Below are 21,001 nucleotides of genomic sequence, written 5' to 3'. Positions count from 1 at the left end.
GGACTCAGCACTTGTGGCAGGCTCATGTGACCAGCGGCCTTCAGCATGTAACTGAAATATGGATAACCTGGCCTGTGTTACAGGAGGGTTAAATATATAAGAATTACTGGGATAATGTATTTGAGTACTTTACAGATCCTGAGCATTTGTTATTGGTCGTCTACTTGAGTAACTGTATTTCTCTGTATTAATTAATCTCTGCTGATACATATTTGATCTGTTGGCCTGTTTATTTCTTTTTTATGTCTCTGAAGATGTGGGAGAAGGCAATCCAGCTAAGCAAGGAACTGGCTGAGATGTATGAGAACAAAGTTTTTGATTATGAAGGACTTGGTAGTCTCTTGGTAAGATCTGTGGTTTTTTTAAGGGAAGGAATGAAGGGAGAAACCCAAAGGGGTCAAAAAATTCCTGTCACTCCCAGCACTCCTAGCTAAGGGCCATAGCACCAAACGAGGAGCCTAGGGGTCACTGGGATAGACATGTCCTGTGGGGTAGAGCTCAAAAGGAGTTTAATTTAAATGGTGGCATTCTCTTGCGCGCACAAAGAGCCAGCTGGATCAGATCAAAGGTCCACCTAGTCCAGCATCCCATTTTCCACAATGGCTGGCCAGATGCCTCTGTGCAGCCCACAAAACAATGCATAAAGGCAGTAGCTCTTCCCCATTGTTGTATATGCGTATTATATATTTTAAGCTGGTCTCTCTAACTGGTATGAAGAACCTAGAGGCTCCATAGAGCTGTCATTTCATTCTTTAGTTGGAGTGAACTTCAAAATCATTGTGTGCAAGCCACTGAAGTTCAACCTTAAAATTTAGCTGCTAGAGGAAAAACATTCAGCTGAGAGTTTTCAAAATCCCCCCTCTTCTCTTCTAACACAGAAAAAACGGGCCATGTTCTATGAGAACATTATGAAGGCGATGAGACCTCAACCAGAATATTTTGCTGTTGGGTATTATGGCCACGGATTCCCCTCCTTTCTCCGGGTAAGAATGTTGTACCTGGTCAGATGGCTTAATAATCCTTAAAAATCCTAGGATATATAGAAAAGCTATATTGTTGTCAGCATACCTTAAAGATTACAGTTACCTTCCCCACCACACACATCATTGTTCTTGGATGTTGGGAATCTCAAAAGATTTACCCAGTTTTGGGCTGCACTGATATATATAGGATTGCCAGCTCTGGGTTGGGAAATACCTGGAGATTTTTGGGGAGGAGCCTGAGGAGGGTGGGGTTTGGGGAGGGGAGGGATTTCAGTGCCATAGAGTCCAATTGCCAAAGAGGCCATTTTCTCCAGATGAACTGATCTCTGTCAGCTGGAGATCAGTTGTAATAGCAGGAGACCTCCAGCTACTACCCGGAGGTTGGCAACCCTACTGATATACCCTGGGCCGAGTGACATGGTACTTGTAATGCATGTGACAGTATTCTGCTTTTTTAAAGAATAATCGAAAGGCAGCCATTGGAGTTGTATCAATTTGAATAGCGAAATAGTGTGGGAAGGGAGGGATGCCAATTGCTTTTCTGTTCAGAATCACACACCCAAATATCTAAGTACCAGAAGATTGTAATAAATATCTTCTCTTCAATGTCCAACTCTTACATCTTTTCCCTCCAGTTTGTATCCAAAACCCTGAGTATTTTGCCTTTCACCTATAGAGAACCTTCTGTGACTTTCCCTTTATTAAGAAATACCAGTAGAGGCAAAATGAAATTTCACTCTAATATGGCAAATCTTAAGAATTCAAATCCTGTAAACGGGTGGGGCCGAGAGAGTTCTGAGAGAATTGTGACTAGCCCAAGGTCACCTAGCAGGCTTCATATAGAGGAGTGGGGAATCAAACTTCTTTCCTCTTGTACTTTCCCCCATACAAAGTGTGGGGCAGGGTCAAGCTTGTATTCAAATCTGAAATGCTGATCTGGGTCACGACGGTGCATATCCAGTTTTATTTCAATGTTCAAGAGATGTATCATGTTACAAGCAAACAGAATGTGCCCAGCAAGTGAAACCAAATAGTAGTAGTTATGAATGGAGGGTAGAAAAAATAAATAGAAAGATATAAATCTAGAACTTTTTGTACATTTGGATTAAGAAAACAATGTCTCAGCATTCCCCCAAAAGAAATCATTTTCCTTTCTAAACACAAGCAATTGAAATAGTCTGTATCCAATTAAAACAGACATCTTTGTTTTCTTTCAGTGTGAGCCTTTCACAATACTGATGTGCCTTAAACTTATTTCCTGTCCATTTTGGTGGGGTTGTGTTTTCAAATTGACCAGAATAGAATATCACAAAAGGCATCACTTGTTTCTCTTTTTCGTTTTGTCCTCATATAGAACAAGATCTTTATCTACCGTGGCAAGGAATATGAAAGGAGGGAGGACTTCAATTTGAAACTACTTACCCAGTTTCCAAATGCTGAGAAACTGAGCAGCACCACTCCCCCGCCAGATGAGATCAAAGCTTCTCTAAAGCAGTGTATCTTTTGGGGGTATTGTTTAGTTGTGCTTTTTGGCTTCCTGTGGAGCAGGAACAGTTGAGCAAGGAAGGAGCCGTGGCTCAGTGGTAGACAGAATGCCTTGAATGCAGAAGGCTCTGGTTCAACCCTGACATAACAAACAGGTGTTGGGGAAGCACCTTTCTCAGCCCGAGACCCCAGAGATCTCCTGACAACTATGGACGAATGATCTGGCTCACATACATTTTGATAGCCAGTATGGAAATGGTTTCTCTAAAGGCAGAGAGTTTGAAAATCACTGTTCTGCAATATTTAATCTTGATTCCTGTGTTGCTATTTTTCCATTATTTTGGAAAAGGTGTCTTATGTACAGTGTGGAATGAACTCTTGCCCAGATCTCCGTTTCCCTCTCAGTAGATGCAGTTGTCCTGAGTAAAATGTGCTCTTTCTGTCAAAATCCTTGTTACTTCTTATCCTTAACGGACCCAACTCAGATGTACAGTGCTTCATCGTTAAGCCTGTCATGAACCTCCCACCAAACTACAAGGACAAGCCTGTTCCGGAGCAGATTCTGAAGTAATTGCTTTCCCCCTGCTAATCAATAACCCTTCCTTTCTCGAAGCCAAGTGCTAACACTGGGCAGCAAGCAGCAGTTGGCTTGCCTGGACTTTTGGTTTTCTTAAGGAGCAAACCTGTTGACATCTGAAGACGCAAGTCCTTTTTTTAAACAAAACAAAACATAATGTGGACATTGCAAAGGCCTAGCCAAGTCTGATTGTGGAACTGTAGTCTGTTTGAGGAGAAAATAATAAATGTAAAAGTAGGAGTATGTACAGCACTACTGAGTTTGACGTACTGATATCTGATTGGTCAATCGACCGTATTAATAAAATTCTGATTCTGCATAATAGTAGTAGTAATAAATTTTATTTATACCCCACCCTCCCCTGGCTAGCCAGGCTCAGGGTGGCTAACATCATGTAAGTACAAAAATACAGTGTACAGTCTGAAACCATTCTTAAAAGGCTCCCAACTTCTCCATCTTAGGAAGGATGTTGTTTCAAGGCAACCATGCAGCAATGCCCACTTTTGGCATGACTCTGTCTGGGGGGCATGGGGGGGGGTCGATAGGTTGGAGACGGATGGACTCTTGAACTGCGGGATATTCTCAAGAATGCATTTTCATTCGGAGAACGTGTGAGGGGTCCAGAAAACGTTGCCTGATGCCCAATGTTCTATGCTAGTTTAGAACCAATTTGCGTGGTACCCTGATTTGCATTTCATGCAAATAAAGAAGATTGTAGATGAAGGACTTGGATGTGCCTGATGTGTCCATTTCTAATACAGTGCAGCATTTTTTTCACTTAATTTTTATAATTTTTTTTCTGGTATTTCCCTTATGTTCCTTTTAGCTTCTACAGAGCCAATGAAGTGCAACAATTTACATATTCCCGGCCATTCAGGAAAGGAGAGAAAGACCCAGAGAATGAGTTTGCGGTGAGACCTTCATCTTTTGAACCCATCCTTTTGTCCCCCGCCCTCCCCCCGCACAGGTTATTCTGGTGTTTTGAATTGTTTGCAGCAGCCAACAGAAGGACAGAGAAAACTGCACTTTGAGAATCTTTTCCTCTTTTTTGCTTTCTTTCCTTATTAAAAAGTGCTACCTGACGTGGTTGTCAGTGCACCAGTGGGTGCCACTCTGGCTATTTTTTTTTTTTTTTTTGCTTTGTTTCAGGGCTTGAAGCCATCTGCAGAATTGTAAGCTTGAACCAGAGGGTGGCTGCCTTTTATAGTGGTATCCACAGTATTTTCATACCTAGGCTGTCTATGGCTGTCTTCCTGTGCCGCTTGGCTTCCTACCTTCCCTCTATTCTCATCTTTTCCTGCTTTGCCTTCCTCCCTATGGCCAAGACTTTTTGTCTGTCTTCTGGACATGTGAGCCTTCGGTCACATGTTTTGAAACTGCTGCACTGCCCTTCTGTTTCATTTTTATCGTGCCCTTTCTCCAAGCAGCTCAGGGGGTGTTTGGGTGTACATTGTCCTCCCATCTTCCATTTTATCATCACAACCACCCTGTGAGGTGGGATAGGCTGAGCGATAGTGTGTTTGTGGAGTGGCTCAGAATTACCCAGTGAACTTCATGGCTGAGCAGGGGTTGGAACACACAGCCCTTCCCATAGTTTGGATCCTACCACCAATTGACAGCCAGCCATATGCCAGCCTCCCATAACCATAGCATCTGAGCCATCTCCTATATTAATACCAAAGCGTTTGATGGGTAATTTGCTTCCAAGTTCCTTAGCCCTATCAAGAAATAACACATGAACTGTATTCAGAGGACCCAAGTAAACTCTTGATTGTTTTCATATGGGAAGAACAAGCCAGGCAGTTTCCAAACTGAAATTGATGTCCAAAGAGATTGATGTCCAAAGTGGACACTTCAACAAAACTGCAGTTTCTTTCTTGCTTCAGGATTCTCAACTCTGGCTTAATCCTGGTTTTGAGTCCTGGTTTGTGTTTTTTAAGAAGAAGAGTTGATTTTTATATGCCAACTTCCTCTACCACTTAAGGAAGAATCAAAGCGGCTTACAATCACCTTTCCTTCCCCTCCCCACAACAGACATCCTGTGAGGTAGGTGAGGCTGAGAGAGTGTGACTAGCCCAATGTCATCCAGCTGGCTTCATGTGTAGGAGTGGGGAAACCAATCTGGTTCATCAGATTAGCATCCATCGCTCATATGGAGGAGTGGGGAATCAAACTTGGTTCCCCAGATCAGAGTCCACCACTCCAAACCACTGCTCTTAACCACTACACCACACTGGCTACAATTTTTTAAAAGCCCTTAAATAAGACATCAAGACAAATTCTGATTAGTGCTAAATGAGGACATCTTATCTCTTCCCTCAACATGCAAGGAACAGAGGAGAGTATACTTGAGCCCACAGGCTTCCCATGTTTGGTCCATAGGGGTTGAGGATGCTGCCAGGATGGGCTACCTGCAAATAATTGCAACTTGCTTTTCTTAATCTTTTCCCCTCTTACCAGACAATGTGGATAGAAAGAATTACCTACACCACTGCCTATTCGTTCCCAGGGATTCTGAAATGGTTTGAAGTCAAACAGGTGACCACGGTAAGTTTGGATGTATTCCAATTAAGCGCACCATCTACAATCTGAATTGACAAATAATTGGAGATGGGGTGGGGGAGGGAGAGAATTAGAAACAAGTTTTGCCCATCTTACATGTCGCTGACTTCATTATTTTCTTCCCAACATTACACCCATTTTACTGATTCTATTCCTGTGCATTTGAATAGCAGTATAACACCCAGAAATATTGCAGGTGAAGTTTTTCTGTAGCATACAGGTAGGCAGTGGAGAAAGGTTCTCTGTCTCCATTTCTGAGTGTCGGGTTGTTGTTAAAAGGGCACTGGAGCAGGTTTGGAAAAAGGATGGCAACCCAGTTCTCTGCACTGACCCTGATTCTCTTGCATGTGAGGGCTGATTCATATATGTTCTCCTGAAGTGATAACAGTCACCAAGCAGAGACTATATCATACAAGATTATCATGGGGAAAGCATTTGTCTGCATCGTCTCTGAAATTATTTTTCCTCATTAGAGGACAGGCTCTCCTCAGAAGGAGGCATATAAGGCCCAGTATAAGTAGGATATAAGAGCCCCATGGCACAGAGTGGTAAGCTGCAGTACTGTAGTCCAAGCTCTGCTCACAACCTGAGTTCGATCCCAACGGAAGTTGTTTTCAGGTAGCCGGCTCAAGGTTGACTCTGCCTTCCATCCTTCCGAGGTCGGTGAAATGAGTACCCAGCTTGCTGGGAGTAAAGGGAAAATGACTGGGGAAGGCACTGGCAAACCACCCCATAAACAAAGTCTGCCTAGTAAAAGTCGGGATGTGACGTCACCCCATGGGTCAGGAATGACCCGGTGCTTGCACAGGGGACCTTCACCTTTATAAATAGGATACTGGTTAGGCAAAGAACTTCCTTATGCAGCTTTGCACAGAATCAGGGTCTCGTTTCAACTATGTTACAATCTGTCAACAAAGTTGTGTGTGCTTAGTTCGTGCACAAGAGAATCAGCTGCCCTTGCGGATATTGCACCTGTGAGCTCACTAGGGGCACAGAGCTGCTTTTCACAGATTGCAGTACAGTTACAATGAGAGTCTGAGCCTGCGAAAGGTCTCGCAGGAAAACTAATTGCCTCCCAGCATCACATTTAGATGGGGCCTAAACTGGACACAGACACTCAACTCCATTAGTCAAGAGGCGAACCCTATTAGATCCATGGCCAACCCTTCCCAGCATTTTTAATACATGCGCAGCCCCGATTTGGATCAGGGTCATGCAGGGAGAGAAGAAGGGGTTTGATCCTTCTGTACACTTTCACCTGTGGAAATAACCTCCCCACCCCAAGGCTCCTATTACACTTGGAAGGGGAAAAAAGCCACTCCAAAGACAGGTGTTTGTGTCCCCCCCCCCTTTCTTTGGCTAACAGGAATGCAGGAAGGGTGGTATCATTAGGCAGAAGCACAAATATTAAACCCCTTCTCCCCAGTCTAAACCTGAGCTGCATATTCGTGAAATTCACTTTTTAAAAAGGTGCCAGTTAATTCATGATATCTTTGTCTAGCTCAGTGGTTCCCAAACTTTTCGGGCCACCGCCCCCTTGGTTCCACAAACTCAACCTCAGCGCCCCCTGCCCTATAAAAAGCATAATTCAAAATAAGTGTTTGCATGACTCACTAAAGAAGATATTAACAATAACCTTTCAAAACAGTAACGATTAATTGCACATCTATTCAAAATCAAATTAAAACTTTTTAGTTGAAATTTATTCAACGAAACTGATGCACTTGATCCAGTGGTACCAGCTCTTCAAAGTCTGGAAAAAAATTCTGATATTTTCCACCAAATTTGCCAGCTTGGTGCCATAACTTGGTCTATTGTAAATTAGTGAACAACACAGTTGAAGGGGCCCACCTCTAGCGCCCCCCTGCTGCACTCTTGCCTCTTACTGCCCCCCTAGGTAATCCCACCACACCCAAGGGGGTGGTACTGCTCACTTTGGGAACCACTGGTCTAGCTTAATTCTGTGCATGATGTGGACCGGAAAGTTCAGTGCTGACTGAACTGTTTGCATTGACAAGCACTGTAATAAAAGTATCCTGCTGTCAGATTTTGCAGGAAAAAAATGTTCCCGGGCATGCTCGCTTCCAGTAGAACATGCCCAGTAGCAGCAGCTGAAGCCTTTTGTCACTCACAATTTGTATTCAGTTTAATCACACTGTAGAAAATGTGGTCGGAGTCTAAATTCGCGGGGAGCAGGGAAGGCTCGTAACGTTGCACTTTACATCCAACTGAGACCACCGTTCATGGGTGCCAAATGGTATCTGTAGATGCAACACTGTTTTTTGTTCCTGTTTGTTCTCTTCAGGAGGAAGTCAGCCCCTTGGAGAATGCCATTGAAACCATGGAGCTGACCAATGAGAAAATCAGCAACAGCGTGCAGCAGCACGCCTGGGACCGGACCCTTCCAGTGCACCCCCTTTCCATGCTGTTGAACGGCATTGTGGATCCAGCTGTCATGGGTGGATACACCAACTATGAGAAGGTCAGCTGCTTCCTTGTCCCCTCTGCCATAAGCCGTGCAGCTGGCATTGTCGGGAGAGAGGGTGGTCTTCTGGTTTATCTGAACAAAAACGAAACAGAGAAGAATATAATGGGAGGAAAGGGGAAGTGCACGAAGCCTGAAGCCTTCCAGGGTTGCGTGGCTTGCTTGATTGCTTGCTGGCTTGTTTAAGGCATTTCTATACTGCTTCTCCAGAAAAACATTCTCATTAGTGGCAAACCATTGAAAAAATGGTCTAAAGACTCTGGGCGGGTTACAATGTTAAGATTAAAATTCAGTAACTCCCCGCCCCATTCATGAGATTCTTATAAAACTGCTGAAAGCATTCCCACTGAAATTACTTCATACATAATGAACCCCTGTTGTTGAAAGCTAGTTAAAATACAGACCTGTCGCAGGGCACTATCAACATCTGTGAGTCCCCACAGCGGGGAGGAAAAGATCCTACAGCTGTGGAGTAGCCACCAAGATTGCCTTTCTGTGTGGGTTGGAGGTACAACATTTACAAACAGGCAATATACTTATGAGACTGCTGCTTTTAAAAATTTCTTTTCAGCTAAAAACTGACTTCTAAAGCAGCTCAAGGTTGTTAACCCCCTACCTCATGCTAGTAGTGGGGGTTGCACATAAAATGAAATGAAACTAAAAGCCATGTCCTGTCTGCAGGCTTAGAAACTAAATGGCAAAGACGCACAGAGAAAGGGGTTTGGGGGGGGCAAACTAGAGAAAGATCAGTTTGACGGGGCAGAACAAAGAGACCATTGTTAAGAGGCATTTACATCCAGCTGGAGCCCTTCTGATCGTCTCTTCCTGAAACTCTTGCTAAGATGGTTTTTGTATAATTATCCAGCCAGTGTGGTGGTGTGGTTAGGAGCTGTGGACTCTAATCTGGAGAACTAGGTTTGATTCCCCACTCCTCCACTTGAGCGGCGGACTCTGATCTGTAGAACCGGGGTCAATTCCCCACTCCTCAACATGAAGCCTGCTGGGTGACCTTGGGCTATTCACAGTTCTCTCCGAACTCACTCAGCCCTACCTACCTCACAAGGTGTCTTTTGTGGGGAGGGGAAGGCAATTGTAAGCCACTTTGAGGCTCCTTAAAGTAGGGGTGTCAAACTCAATTGCTACAAGGGCCAGATGTGACATAAATGTCACTTGGTCGGGCCGGGCCATGCCTTGCCATCCCAGATCGAGAGTGGGGAGGTGTCTGCCTTAGTTGGCGCGTGGGCCAGATAAGCGCTCTCAAGGGGCCATATACGGCCCGCTGGCCTTATGTCTGACACCACTGCCTTAAAGGTAGAGATAAAGCAGGGTATAAAAACCAGTTCTTCTTCTTCATCTTAGCAAGAACATCACTGAGAGATCATCAGCCTTAATCCTGAGACTACTAGTCCATGACGGGTCCTGAGTCTCCTTTTGCTCACCACTGCAGTGATAGGGTAACAGCAGCTTGGATAATTTATTCCAGTTGCAGAACTCTACTTTCTTTGGTGCAGAATATGTTGCATTAGTACTGAATTTGGAGGCTTTGCTTAGCACAGTCTCGGACAATAGACCACTGCATTGTAACAGTGATGTGAAACAGCTTATAGAAAAACTAGGAAGGCTACATATTATAATAAAAATTAGTTATAATGATGTGTTTATAGTCACATCAGTGTGGGGCAGATGGCCTTAGATCGGAGTGTTTGCCTGGTATGATACAATCACCCTGCCAATACCAAAAGAAAGGGGAAATCTTAGAATTACCAACCAGGGAGTATTTGGGGCAGACACTTCTTTACTGATGTGCTAAACTTAGAATTGCAGAAGTGGGAAAGCCGTTAAGGTTCGGAACTGCTGTGGCCACATCTGGAAGTCCTCAACATTTGCTCACATTTTCCTATATCCATTTGGTCAGTGAAGGGACTTTGGGTTTTGTGGGCTGCCTTAATCATCATAGTCTAGTTCTTTCTTTCATGTTGATTACCAGAAATCAACCTTTTATTCAGATAGGTTTGTCTTTCTCGGTGTTAAAACGCTAGTAGAAAGTGGGGGGAGGGTTGCTGGGCTGTTCTTGGGATTTCTGTCCGTGGGATCTCTCAGGCCTTATCCTTCCCACAACAGGCCCCCTAAAACACAGTGCTTTTATTTTCTCTGTAGGAGAGCATGACAAGCATTTGTTTATGTGGGAGACATTAAAAGGGTTCACCTAAGGCATGCGCCAGGGTAAAACCTGCTTCTTGTCCCTGTGACCTAAGAGGCAAGAAGCAGCTCAGCCTTTCTTCTTTATCCTAATTATGGCCTCCTTGTTTTGCCCACTAAAATTTAATTTGAGAATCAATCTTGCTTTTCTCTGCATAGCCTTCCCCATAGAGTTCTGTTCTTGGCCAGGCAGAAATGTGCCAGAAAGTTGGGGGAGTGGGGTGGAATCTTCGGAAACAGCTTTTTATCTCTTCAGTCTTGATGTCTTTTTGCCCACTGTCACCGAAGAAAATTGAACCTGTGTTACAAAGCTATCCTATGGAGAGTTACTCCAGTCTCAGCCCATTCATTTCAATGAGTTTAGACTGGAGTAATTCTGCATGGGATTACACTGTTAAAGCAGCAAAATGGCGGGGTTAAAGCCATTTTTCAGCCTTCCATCTGCGGCCAGTTCATGCAATTGTTGTTTTGTAGTGTAAGAGCCAGCGTGGTGTAGTGGTTAAGAGCGGTGGTTTGGAGCAGTGGACTTTTTTCAGGTAGATAGACCTTTAAGAGTACACAGGATCTGTCAGGATGGTCTACCATTAATGATGAAGAAGAGGCCTTCTCCAGCTGTTTTCTCTGAGGATTGTAATAATCTTCTTTATTTTGGAAAGCATTGGGTTGATACAGTTATTTTCATACTTTTTATTATTGCTATTTGTTTTATTTATTTATTATTGATCTTTGTTTTATTGCTCTTTGCTTTATTTCCCCCCCACTTACTCTATCAACATAAGCTGCTTGGAGTATTGGAAATGCCCTGTCCCTTACAATAAGCTGATAGAAAGTTGGGCTCAGTGGCCTTTCTTAGCCTTATCTCCTTGCTCTTATTTCCTCTATTCAGGCCTTTTTCACAGAGAAATATATTCAAGAGCACCCTGAAGATCAAGATAAGATTGAACTACTCAAGCAATTGATTGCCCTACAGGTAACTGCTAGGAGGAAGGGATAAGGTGTTTGGTGACAATGGATGCTTGCTTTAAAACACTTGTCATTTTAGCTGTTTGCAAAATCTTCTTCCAGGAAGATAATTCACAGTGGGTAGCCGTGTTAGTCTGTTTGCAGTAGTCAAAAAGGGCAAGAGTCCAGTAGCACCTTAAAGACTAACAAAAATATTTTCTGGTAGGGTATGAGCTTTCGTGAGCTACAGCTCACTTCTTCAGAAAGCTCATACCCTACCAGAAAATATTTTTGTTAGTCTTTAAGGTGCTACTGGACTCTTGCCCTTTTTGACTTCTTCCAGGAAGGTTAGTGCAGTGACCCAGAATGTAACAAAGGTGAGTTACACCAATTGCTTTGGTTTAAATCAATTGCTTTGGTCTTGCCATACTCCAGACAACTGGCAAAACTGTATCCCCCATAACTGGGTTGGGATGTGTCCTTGTTCAGTTCATGCACGGGCTCAACCCCTTCTCCCTGCCATTCAGGGCATCTTTACTTACACACTTATTTAGACACACACACACACACACATACACACTACATATATAATTGTTGGGAGGAGCCAGATCAGAAGAGGGAAGGGTTTTTTTTACCCCACGTTCTCCAGTGTCCATCTTTTCTATCTCCCTTTGTCTTCTCTTCTTTGTAACTTTCCATGCTTGCTTCTCTCTTTCAGATGCCTTTGCTGGCAGAAGGCATCAGGATTCATGGCGAGAAGTTGACAGAGCAGCTGAAGCCTCTTCACGATAGACTAACTTCCTGCTTCAAGGAGCTGAGGGAGAAAGTGGAGAAGCTCTATGGTGTGATCACTCTGGTAAACGTTTGCATCTTACCTCTTAAACAAATGTCTTTGGGAAAACTGTCACCATTCTGATGGTTTGCTGCTCGCTCAGTGCATACTGGGACAGTAATTGATAGTATATGAAAAGCCAGTATCAAACTCATGTTTCCAGCTAAGCGATGTCATTTCATCAAGGAACATCTGTAGCCTCTGGAAAAAAACAAGCCCCTTCACCTGTTCTCCTTTTTTTTTTTAAAAAAAATGTTCTGGATTTTTCACCTCCCTCTTTAAATTTGACCCACAGCCTTCCTCGCTGACTGAGAGAAAGCAGAGCAGGTCTGGATCAGTGGTTTTGCCGTACATCATGTCCTCCACTTTGAGAAGGCTCTCAATTACCTCTGTGACTTCCTCCTCTACCTCATCAGACAGTACCTCCTCCAGGCCAGGATCAGATGGGTGAGTGAAGGCGATTAGGAGAACCAGTGGCTGAGTGAGTCGAGTGTTGAACCGGAGAGAGATTGAGACTTCAAATTTCTGCTCAGTCATGAGCTCGCTGGGTGACCTTGGCCGAGTCACTCCCTTGCAGCCTAACCAGAGAATTATTGTGAGGACAAAATGGAGAAAGAGAGAATCATGTACTTTGTTCTGAGCTCCTTGAAGAGGAAGGGGGAGCAAGAATGTTGGCTATATAGAAAATTGGCTGCAGTAGGAACTAGTGCTGAGGATTCTGGGGCACATTGAGTGGTTAGAAAAGAAGTTGAGAGCATGGACTGAAGAAGGCATAGGACCAGATCCTCAAGTTATTTGTTTCATGCAGAAAGTTCTCCACAAAGTGTTCTTTGCACGGGGAACTTATCTTCTGAATGCATCCCCCCACCAAGATCTACCATGTCCCAGATAATGAATAAAGCTCCCCATAACTCCATGTGTTCCAATTCAGAAGAAATGCTTGCTGTGCAAAGGGCATATAAGAAGTCAGAAGGTGAGCCAGTGATTATGACTGGAGCATGTTGCTCCTGCCAGGGCTCTGCTCTGGAAGATGTAAAGTGATAAAGAAAGAGAGACTAAATCTAGACATGGGCAGAGAGTCTTTCTCTCACCATTAATCAGCAACCTATGGATTAGCTGAAAGCGTTAACTTCCAGGCAGGTTAGAGCGCCAGGGTTGCTCGTTGAGAAATTAGGCTTAAGGGCATTAGAAATGCACATGAGAATCTGCATGAGCTGACACCAGCAGTGGACACATAACAGATCAACATAATGAGATAGTTGTGGCCATCAAACTCTGTTCACATCAAGCTGTAGGGGAAGCAAGTCAAGGAAGGGCAAGAGGGGCCCTTTCTTCCAAGGGGACCCAGCAGCAGAGTCCCCAGTAGTGTCAGACCAGTGAATACAAAATAGGGATCGAGGCATACATCAAGAGTAACTTCTTGCAGCCTTGGTTTGTAGTGATGGTGGCAAATTTTGGAACTGGGGGATTCTTGCTCCCCCATTTCAGAAATCTACTCCCCAGTACAAGATTGGTCCAACCCCCTCGTAGGTGTAAAGCCTGGCTGGTATCACGGTTTGTCGTATCAGTAAGCAGACCTCGTAGTCAGTCCTCCAACAAAGGGTGGGGAAAACCAGCAGTGGGAAGGGCTCTCTGGCAGCAGAGCCTACAAGGCCTCTCCTCAGTTGGATCAGGAGTGTTGTTTTTTGGCCAGAGTGCTACAGGCCCTTACGTTTGCCATGGCCCTTTCCCTTCCAACGGTCCTCCTTGGAAGATTCCTATCCCACTTTCTCAATATTTCATCCACGTAAGGTGACATTTATGAGCTGTTCACAAGCTGGTGAGAGGGGCCAGGGAGTAACCCGCCCTGCTTGTCTTGCCATAAACAGAATTAGTTTGTCTTGCCATGTTTCAGATCCATTCTTGAGCCGCTCGTGGAGAGGAGGATTTCAGCAGCCTCCAGGACGGAAGAACTCTCTGCCAAAGAAGATGGTGAGAACCGGATTAATAAATTCAAGCGGAAGGAGTGGAGCATCAGCAAATCTCAAGTTATTGTGGAGAAGGAGCCAGAGGCTGAGCTGACGTCCAAAATGGTAATAAATGAGTTATGGTGGCAAAATTCCCTGTGGATGTATCCATCTTTTTTTTCCCTTGTAGTTGCTTGATTCCTTGTGAAAATGCTGTGGAGGTCTCAAATACCAGAAGTCTTGGTCACTACACATTAATCAACTTTGCCTTAGTTTTCTTGGCTGCCGTTGAGCCACCTCTAAGCCCATGAAGGCTCCAGCTGCAAATGAACATTACCAGGTTTCAACTGAGGAGCAACTCTTGGATGTCTTTCTTAAATACCCATATGTTCCCAGCAAAAGCTCAGTGTCGGACTTCAGCCAAGTGCTCACTGAGATGGTGTCCGGACTGTGCCACCTTCAACTGCAAATGCAGACTTACAAGTCTGAGTGTCCCTTCAGGCAAAAGAATACTCTCTGTACGTAGGCAGGGAAGGCTAGACCCCCCCATCTGCCAGACATACTAGCTTTCTGTGTGCAAAAGACTGTGTGCAGGAACATTTAGTCGTGCGTGCCTCCACTTGAACTGTCATAGTGCAAATACAATCCACCTTCATTGGGAACTAGGCCTCAATCCCAATCAGAATCTGGATGGATTTTGTGCCAGAAAGAGAGAGGCAGTGGAATCACATTTCTGCTTTTTTTGATCTTCCACTGTACATACACAACTGCCTTAGACCAAGTCAAACCATTCGTCCATGAAGTTCAGTGGTGTCTCCTCTGACTGGTAGTGACTGTTCCGGGTCTCGGAACAGGGGGTGTTTCCCAGCCCTGCTATTTGAGTTCCTGGAGGTGCAAGGGATTGAACTTGGGGCCTCCTTCATGTAAAGCATGTGCTCTGCCACTGAGCCATGGCCTCTCCCCTATATTCTTTTTACGTTATTGGTGTGCTGGTTTTCTCCCTGAAGGGACCCAAAGCAGCTCACAGACAGATATCAAAATGCATGTGGGGAACTTGGAAAGGATAATTTGTTCACATGAACCATATCTGTATGTGGTGCAGAAACGTGCAGTTTCTCGCGCCACTTCTTGGCACTGCCTGCAGTGTGCACAGATACCCTGTCATATTCCTGAAGATTTTTTTGAAGAAGGCATCAACTTTAATAATAAACAGAATTAGTTGTATGAAGTCACACATTGCCTGGATCTAGTTAAACAGCTCGCAGCACATGGGTCCGTGCTGGGCCTTCAGCTATGTGCAGTGGACAGTGGTAGGGCAAACAGGGCTCATATCTACCCTTGGGTGGACCCTATTTAAAAGTAAGTCCCCGTGGCACAGAGCCCTAAGGAGCTTCTGAATGGGCTGGGACTATTAGGTAAAGGACCCAAGATATTACCTGTATCATTGTCTTTCATAGAAACATACAATCATAGAGTTAGAAGGGACCACCAGGATCATCTAGTCCAACCCCCTGCACAATGCAGGAAATTCACAACTACCTCATGAGCATATATTAGGATCTACAGTGTGTGGCTTTATGGTTAGAGTGTCAGACTATGATCCGGACTGTGATCCAAGGTCAAATCCCCACTCTGCCATGGAAACTTGCTAGGTGATCTTGGCCAGTCACACACCCTCAGCCTAGCCTACCTCACAGGGTTGTTGTGAGGATAACATGGAGGAATGATGTGAGCTGCTTTGGGCCTCCACTGGGGAGAAAGGCAGGCTATAAATGAAGTTAATCCGTTAACAGTCCTTAACTTGGGACGTATGTTATTCCACTCTGACCATGTATCAGAGGAGCATTCCTATTATATGAGGTGCTGTGGAACACAAACAGGATAATGCTGCTGCAGTTGTCTTGTTTGTGGGCTTCCTGGAGGCACCTGGTTGGCCACTGTGTGAACAGACTTCTGGACTTGCACTGATTCAGGCAAAGCCTTCCTGACAAGGATAGATAGTTGTTATATTTTCAGCATCTGTTAACACCTACAGTAAAGTTTTTTGTTCAATCTGTGTTTCCCTCCCTGCTTCAGAATATGTTGGGAAAAGCAAGGCCAAAGAGTCTCCAGCTGGGAGAAACCCGACTGACACTACTTCAAGCTTCGTCATTCCAGCAGGCCATGCCGCTCAGCCCTCCACCAATTACTCCAAAAACTCCAAGAACACAAAGTGAGCTATGCAGCTTGTTTCCTTTTAAACAAAACTTGTGAGATTTGGGGGTGGGTGGGTTGCTTATTGCCTTGACCCAGTTTCATGACCCAGTTTCTTACAATTAGAGTCCTTTAGAAAAGGTTTTGCCATCCTGCTTCCTCGGAAACGGTGAGGGCTAGAAACTTTGTCTGTAGCTGGATCTCCAGCATGTTAATATAGAAAAGAGACTGCCAACTTCCCCCACCCCTTTGTATAACCAGGGTTTTCAAAATAAGTAATAACCCAGAAAGCGTGGCCAGCAGATCCATGCCCTTCTGGAATGCTCTGGAAACCGATGATTATGAACAGATCCACCTATGGTCAAGAGAAGAGCGGGAAATTGTGCCTGCTGTCACCTTATCATGAGTGCCTCTGAAGCTCAACAAGTAGACAGGGCTACCTGCTGGACTTTGGAGGCTTTTGGGAACTGCAAGACTTCTCATTGGGAGCCAGCATGGTGTAGTGGTTAAGAACATCCATGTCAGGTCCAGGTCTTCCACAAGGACTGTCAGACAGACTTGTGCTTGCTCATTCCCCAGTTCCCGTACACATGGGTTCCAATTTGCTTTGTGACCACAGCAGGTGAAAAAAGGGTGCTTTGCCTCCCCCAGCCAGCATGGTGTAGCGGTTAAGAGCGGTGGACTCTGATCTGGAGAACCGGGTTTGATTCCCCATTCCTCCACATGAGCAGCAGACTCTAATCTGGCGAACCGGGTTGGTTTCCCCACTCCTCCACATGCAGCCTGCTGGATGACCTTGGGCCAGTCACAGTTCTCTCAGAAGGCAGCTGAGGGGAGACACAATAGAGGTCTATAAAATTATGCATGGTTTGGAGAGAGTGGACAGGGAGAGGTTTTTCTCCCTCTCCCATAATACTAGAACACGGGGTCATCTGCTAAAGCTGAAGGGTGAGAGATTCAAAACAGATAAAAGGAAGTATTTTTTTACACAACGCATAGTTAAATTGTGGAACTCCCTGCCCCAGGATGTGGTGATGGCTGCCAGCTTGGGGGGCTTTAAGTGGGGAGTGGACATATTCATGGAGGAGAGTGGTATTCATGGCTGTTAGTTAGAATGGATACTAGTCATGCTGCGTACCTATTCTCTCCAGAATCAGAGGAGCATTCCTATTATCTTAGGTGCTGTGGAACACGGGCAGGATGGTGCTGCTGCGGTCGTCTTGTTTGGGGGCTTCCTAGAGGCACCTGGTTGGCCACTGTGTGAACAGACTGCTGGACTTGATGGGCCTTGGTCTGATCCAGCAGGGCCTTTCTTATGTTCTTAACTCTCTCAGCCCCACCTACCTCACAAGGTGTCTGCTGTGGGGAGGGGAAGGAAAGGAGATTGTAAGCCGGTTTGATTCTCCTTAAAAGATAGAGCAAGTCGGCATATAAAAACCAACTCTTCTTCTTTTTCTGATTTGAAATGGCAGTTGTTCATGGAAGAGAGGAGTATTCATGGCTACTAGTAAAAATGGATACTAGTCATGATGCATACCCATTCTCTCCAGGATCAGAGGAGCATGCTGAATATATTAGGTGCTGTGAAACAGGCAGAGTGGTGCTGCTGCAGTCGTCTTGTTTGTGGGCTTTCTAGAGGCACCTGGTTGGCCACTGTGTGCACAGACTGCTGGACTTAATGGGCCTTGGTCTGATCCAGCAGGGCCTTTCTTATGTTCTTAATGTCGGACTAGGATCTGGGAGACCCAGGTTTGAATCCCAGCTAACTTATCTCAGAGGGTTAAATGAAGGATAAAATGAAGAAGAGGAGAATGCTGTAAGACACTTTAGGTTGTCATTGGGGAGAAAGGTGGGGTACAAATGAATTGAAAAAATACATAAAATTGAATAAACAGACTCCCCAGGACTGTTTCAGTTGGGAAGGGGGGGCTGAAGCCCTTTCTTGCATGACATGGCCTCAGTCCAAATTGAGCCCTGCGTGCCTGGGAACTATGTTTCCAGTGAGAAACTCACAAGGGCATATTTATCATGAGGCCCCAGGAAGAATCCAGGGAAACACTTATGTATTTAGGCCCAAGTTAAACACTATGTATGCCATTGGTGAGTGCATTTGTGGACTCTCCAACTTACATCAGCACCTGAACTAATGTGTTAAATTCCCGGCTGGTATGCCCAAGCGATCTAGTGTCAGTGTCAAACAGCCCATTCCTGAGCTGCGCTGGTGTCCAGGGTGAAAGCCCTTTAAGAGGCCAGGCAGGGCCTGCACCGGCGTAAGCAGCCCGGACGCTGGTTGCGGGCCACTGCCATGGCAGCGCTGACCCAGGACGCCAACAGAGCCTTCCACCAGCATCCTGGGAGGCGTTCCCAGGGCATTCCAGCGCCAGGCTGGGGCGGGGCCACCTTTAGGTGGCCTCCAAAGCGGTTCCAGCCCGGGAACGCCCCTTTTTGTTGTTGTTGAGATACGCCACCTTTTAGGGGCTGAGATTTTTGTTGAGATACGCCACCTTTTTGTTGAGATTTTTGAAGGTTGCACGGATTTTTTGGAGGCAGCGCAGCCGCGTTGCCTCCTAAGCCCAGCACAGGCATTCCACTCAGGAATGCACTGTTACATTTTGCACATAAGCATGGTGTTCTAATCTCAAAATTGCCTTCAAGTCACAAGCATTAAAAATAACTCATTTAAGCTTTACTTCCATCTTCAGGTTTATTATAAGCCATCCGAAACACAAACCCATCAGTCCTAAGAAATGATTTGATGCATTCCTCCAGTAATAGAACTGTACCAGGCTGTGGTCCCTCCCAGTCTGAGAGGCTGTGGTCGATCTGACCTACAGCCTGAACTCGTTAAAGAAGCATTCTTGGGAGAGAACATTTCAAATGCATTTGTTTTGACGGAAGGAAAATCAACAAAATGTGTTGAAATTGATTGATTTGAAAATGAGCAAGCTGCAGGGAAGTAAAGGAAATCCCAAACTTGGTAAGTCAGCCTTTGCTATCCATGCCAAGGCAGCTCCTCCAAAATTTCTCTGAAGTTTGGCTGATTCTCTTAACCCATCACTAGGAGTTATTCCAGGAAATGACTTGAGACGAAGTCTGATGAGAGAGAAATCCCCTCTGGACACTTGTAGTGTCATTCTGGATTTCATTTTCCATTGTCCCCAGTGTGCATTTTTCACATGTGCTTAGGTTCATTTGATGAGCAGAGCCAAGGCTTCAGAGACATTTTGGTCTGGGGAATTGCAAGCGGACTTCCAAAGTGACCCATCTGTTCACAGCCACCTGCTAAAAATTGTGTGTGTTCATGTTAACATTTGTATATTGCATGGTCACTCTTGTATGTTGCTTCCATCGGTACCCCATATTTCCCGTTATCTGTTTTAATCATAAAAACCTTTCTTTTTCTTCTTTGTGTCTTTCCTAGGTTTTCCATCTTTGCAAGCAGATGGATTAGCAGTCATGAACGCACAGAACTCTCCACCCCCACCTCCACCCAAGTCCAAACCCTATGAGAATAGCAATGGGAGGAACTCCATGGAGGTAAGGAAATGGAAAGTGACATTTTTTTTGGAACCTCTTGCTTGAGAAAGTAGCACCAGGGCAGTTTTCCCAGTGGTTTTGGTAGGGCGGCGCTGCTTGGAAGCTGTCTGCTCGGTTCACTGGCTCATTTCCTGAAACCACCAGAGAGTTTTGAAAAGTTTTCCATTCAAAGGAGACCGTAATATAAAGTTCTACTTTTCCCCTGCTTAGGCAAAATCTGCTTACTCTGATAGTGAAGTTGCTGGTGAAAATGGGAGGCCCGCGTTGATTCCCCCACCCCCAGTTGACGTTCAGAGTACATTGGTTAAGAGCGGTGGTTTGGAGTGGTGGACTCTGATCTGGAGAGCCGGGTTTGATGCCCCACTCCTCCACATGAGCGGCGGAGGCTAATCTGGTGAACTGGATTTGTTTCCCCACTCCTATGCATGAAGCCAACTGGGTGACCTTGGGCTAGTCACACTCTCTCAGCCCCACCTACCTCACAGGGTGTCTGTTGCGGGGAGGGGAAGGGAATGAGGTGGTGTAATGGGCTGTACCACTTCAGACTGTAGATGGGGGAAAACATTGTAAATTTTCACCCCTTTAATGACTTAGAGCAAATTAAAAATTAACACACCTGGGAGAAAGAGTGTAGCCCCATTTTTTGTATGTTGCATTGGTTTTCCATTTACAGGGAATCTGCTCATCCCTCATCTGCTGTCTTAAGTGGTACAGTCCAGTCTGCCACCTCATTCTACCATGTTCCTAGACCAGACCTTAGAAGAGGAATTCCAAGTTCTCATTTAATACATAATGCAAGGCCTTTGTTTGCAGTTTTTTTTTCCTATTAAAAACAGGTGTTCTGTTTTTTAATCTGTTGGTCAGTGAATCAGGGGTGCTTTCCTTAGTTGATTAAAATACTATTCAAACTGCAAGCATAATTGCTTCAGTTTTGATCCTGTGAATCAGACATTGGAGGCCAAAATGAAGCCGGTACGGTGATGTGGTTTTACCATATTGATTGTGTGTGCATGCATTTGCCTTATTCCAGGTTGCGCCACCGTTGCCCAGCAGGCGGGAAGTCAGGCCTCCCCCTCCTCCTCCAAAAGCAAGGAAGTCTGGTGCCCTTTCTTCAGAGCAGGGACTTCAGTGAGAATTCCATGCCGGCCCTCTTGCACCTTGAACAAATTGCCTGCTGCCCTGTTTGCAAATATGGGCCACGCATGTCCCAGTGATTTCCTTCCAGATGGAAGGACAAAATGATTCTACCCTCCTGCTCTC

General features: G+C 45.1%; 1 protein-coding gene across 2 annotated transcripts in view; it reads left to right on the top strand.

The window, feature by feature from the left end:
- Nucleotides 1-21,001, top strand: part of DOCK5 (dedicator of cytokinesis 5) — a 143,439-nt gene extending 122,438 nt beyond the window's left edge. For both annotated transcript variants that reach the window (XM_056860411.1, XM_056860412.1), the window contains 14 exons: nucleotides 255-344; nucleotides 879-983; nucleotides 2,338-2,479; nucleotides 2,954-3,035; nucleotides 3,872-3,956; nucleotides 5,506-5,592; nucleotides 7,913-8,089; nucleotides 11,178-11,261; nucleotides 11,952-12,089; nucleotides 12,361-12,512; nucleotides 13,960-14,137; nucleotides 16,088-16,223; nucleotides 19,626-19,741; nucleotides 20,772-21,001. In XM_056860411.1, coding sequence (XP_056716389.1) covers nucleotides 255-344; nucleotides 879-983; nucleotides 2,338-2,479; nucleotides 2,954-3,035; nucleotides 3,872-3,956; nucleotides 5,506-5,592; nucleotides 7,913-8,089; nucleotides 11,178-11,261; nucleotides 11,952-12,089; nucleotides 12,361-12,512; nucleotides 13,960-14,137; nucleotides 16,088-16,223; nucleotides 19,626-19,741; nucleotides 20,772-20,873 — 1,674 coding nt within the window. In that variant the 3' untranslated portion in view covers nucleotides 20,874-21,001. The remainder of the gene's footprint in view (nucleotides 1-254; nucleotides 345-878; nucleotides 984-2,337; nucleotides 2,480-2,953; nucleotides 3,036-3,871; nucleotides 3,957-5,505; nucleotides 5,593-7,912; nucleotides 8,090-11,177; nucleotides 11,262-11,951; nucleotides 12,090-12,360; nucleotides 12,513-13,959; nucleotides 14,138-16,087; nucleotides 16,224-19,625; nucleotides 19,742-20,771) is intronic.

The sequence above is a fragment of the Euleptes europaea genome, chromosome 14, assembly GCF_029931775.1.
Source record: "Euleptes europaea isolate rEulEur1 chromosome 14, rEulEur1.hap1, whole genome shotgun sequence".
NCBI lineage: Eukaryota > Metazoa > Chordata > Lepidosauria > Squamata > Sphaerodactylidae > Euleptes > Euleptes europaea.
Note: the sequence above shows the minus strand (reverse complement) of the source record. Positions and strands in the feature narration are given on the sequence as shown.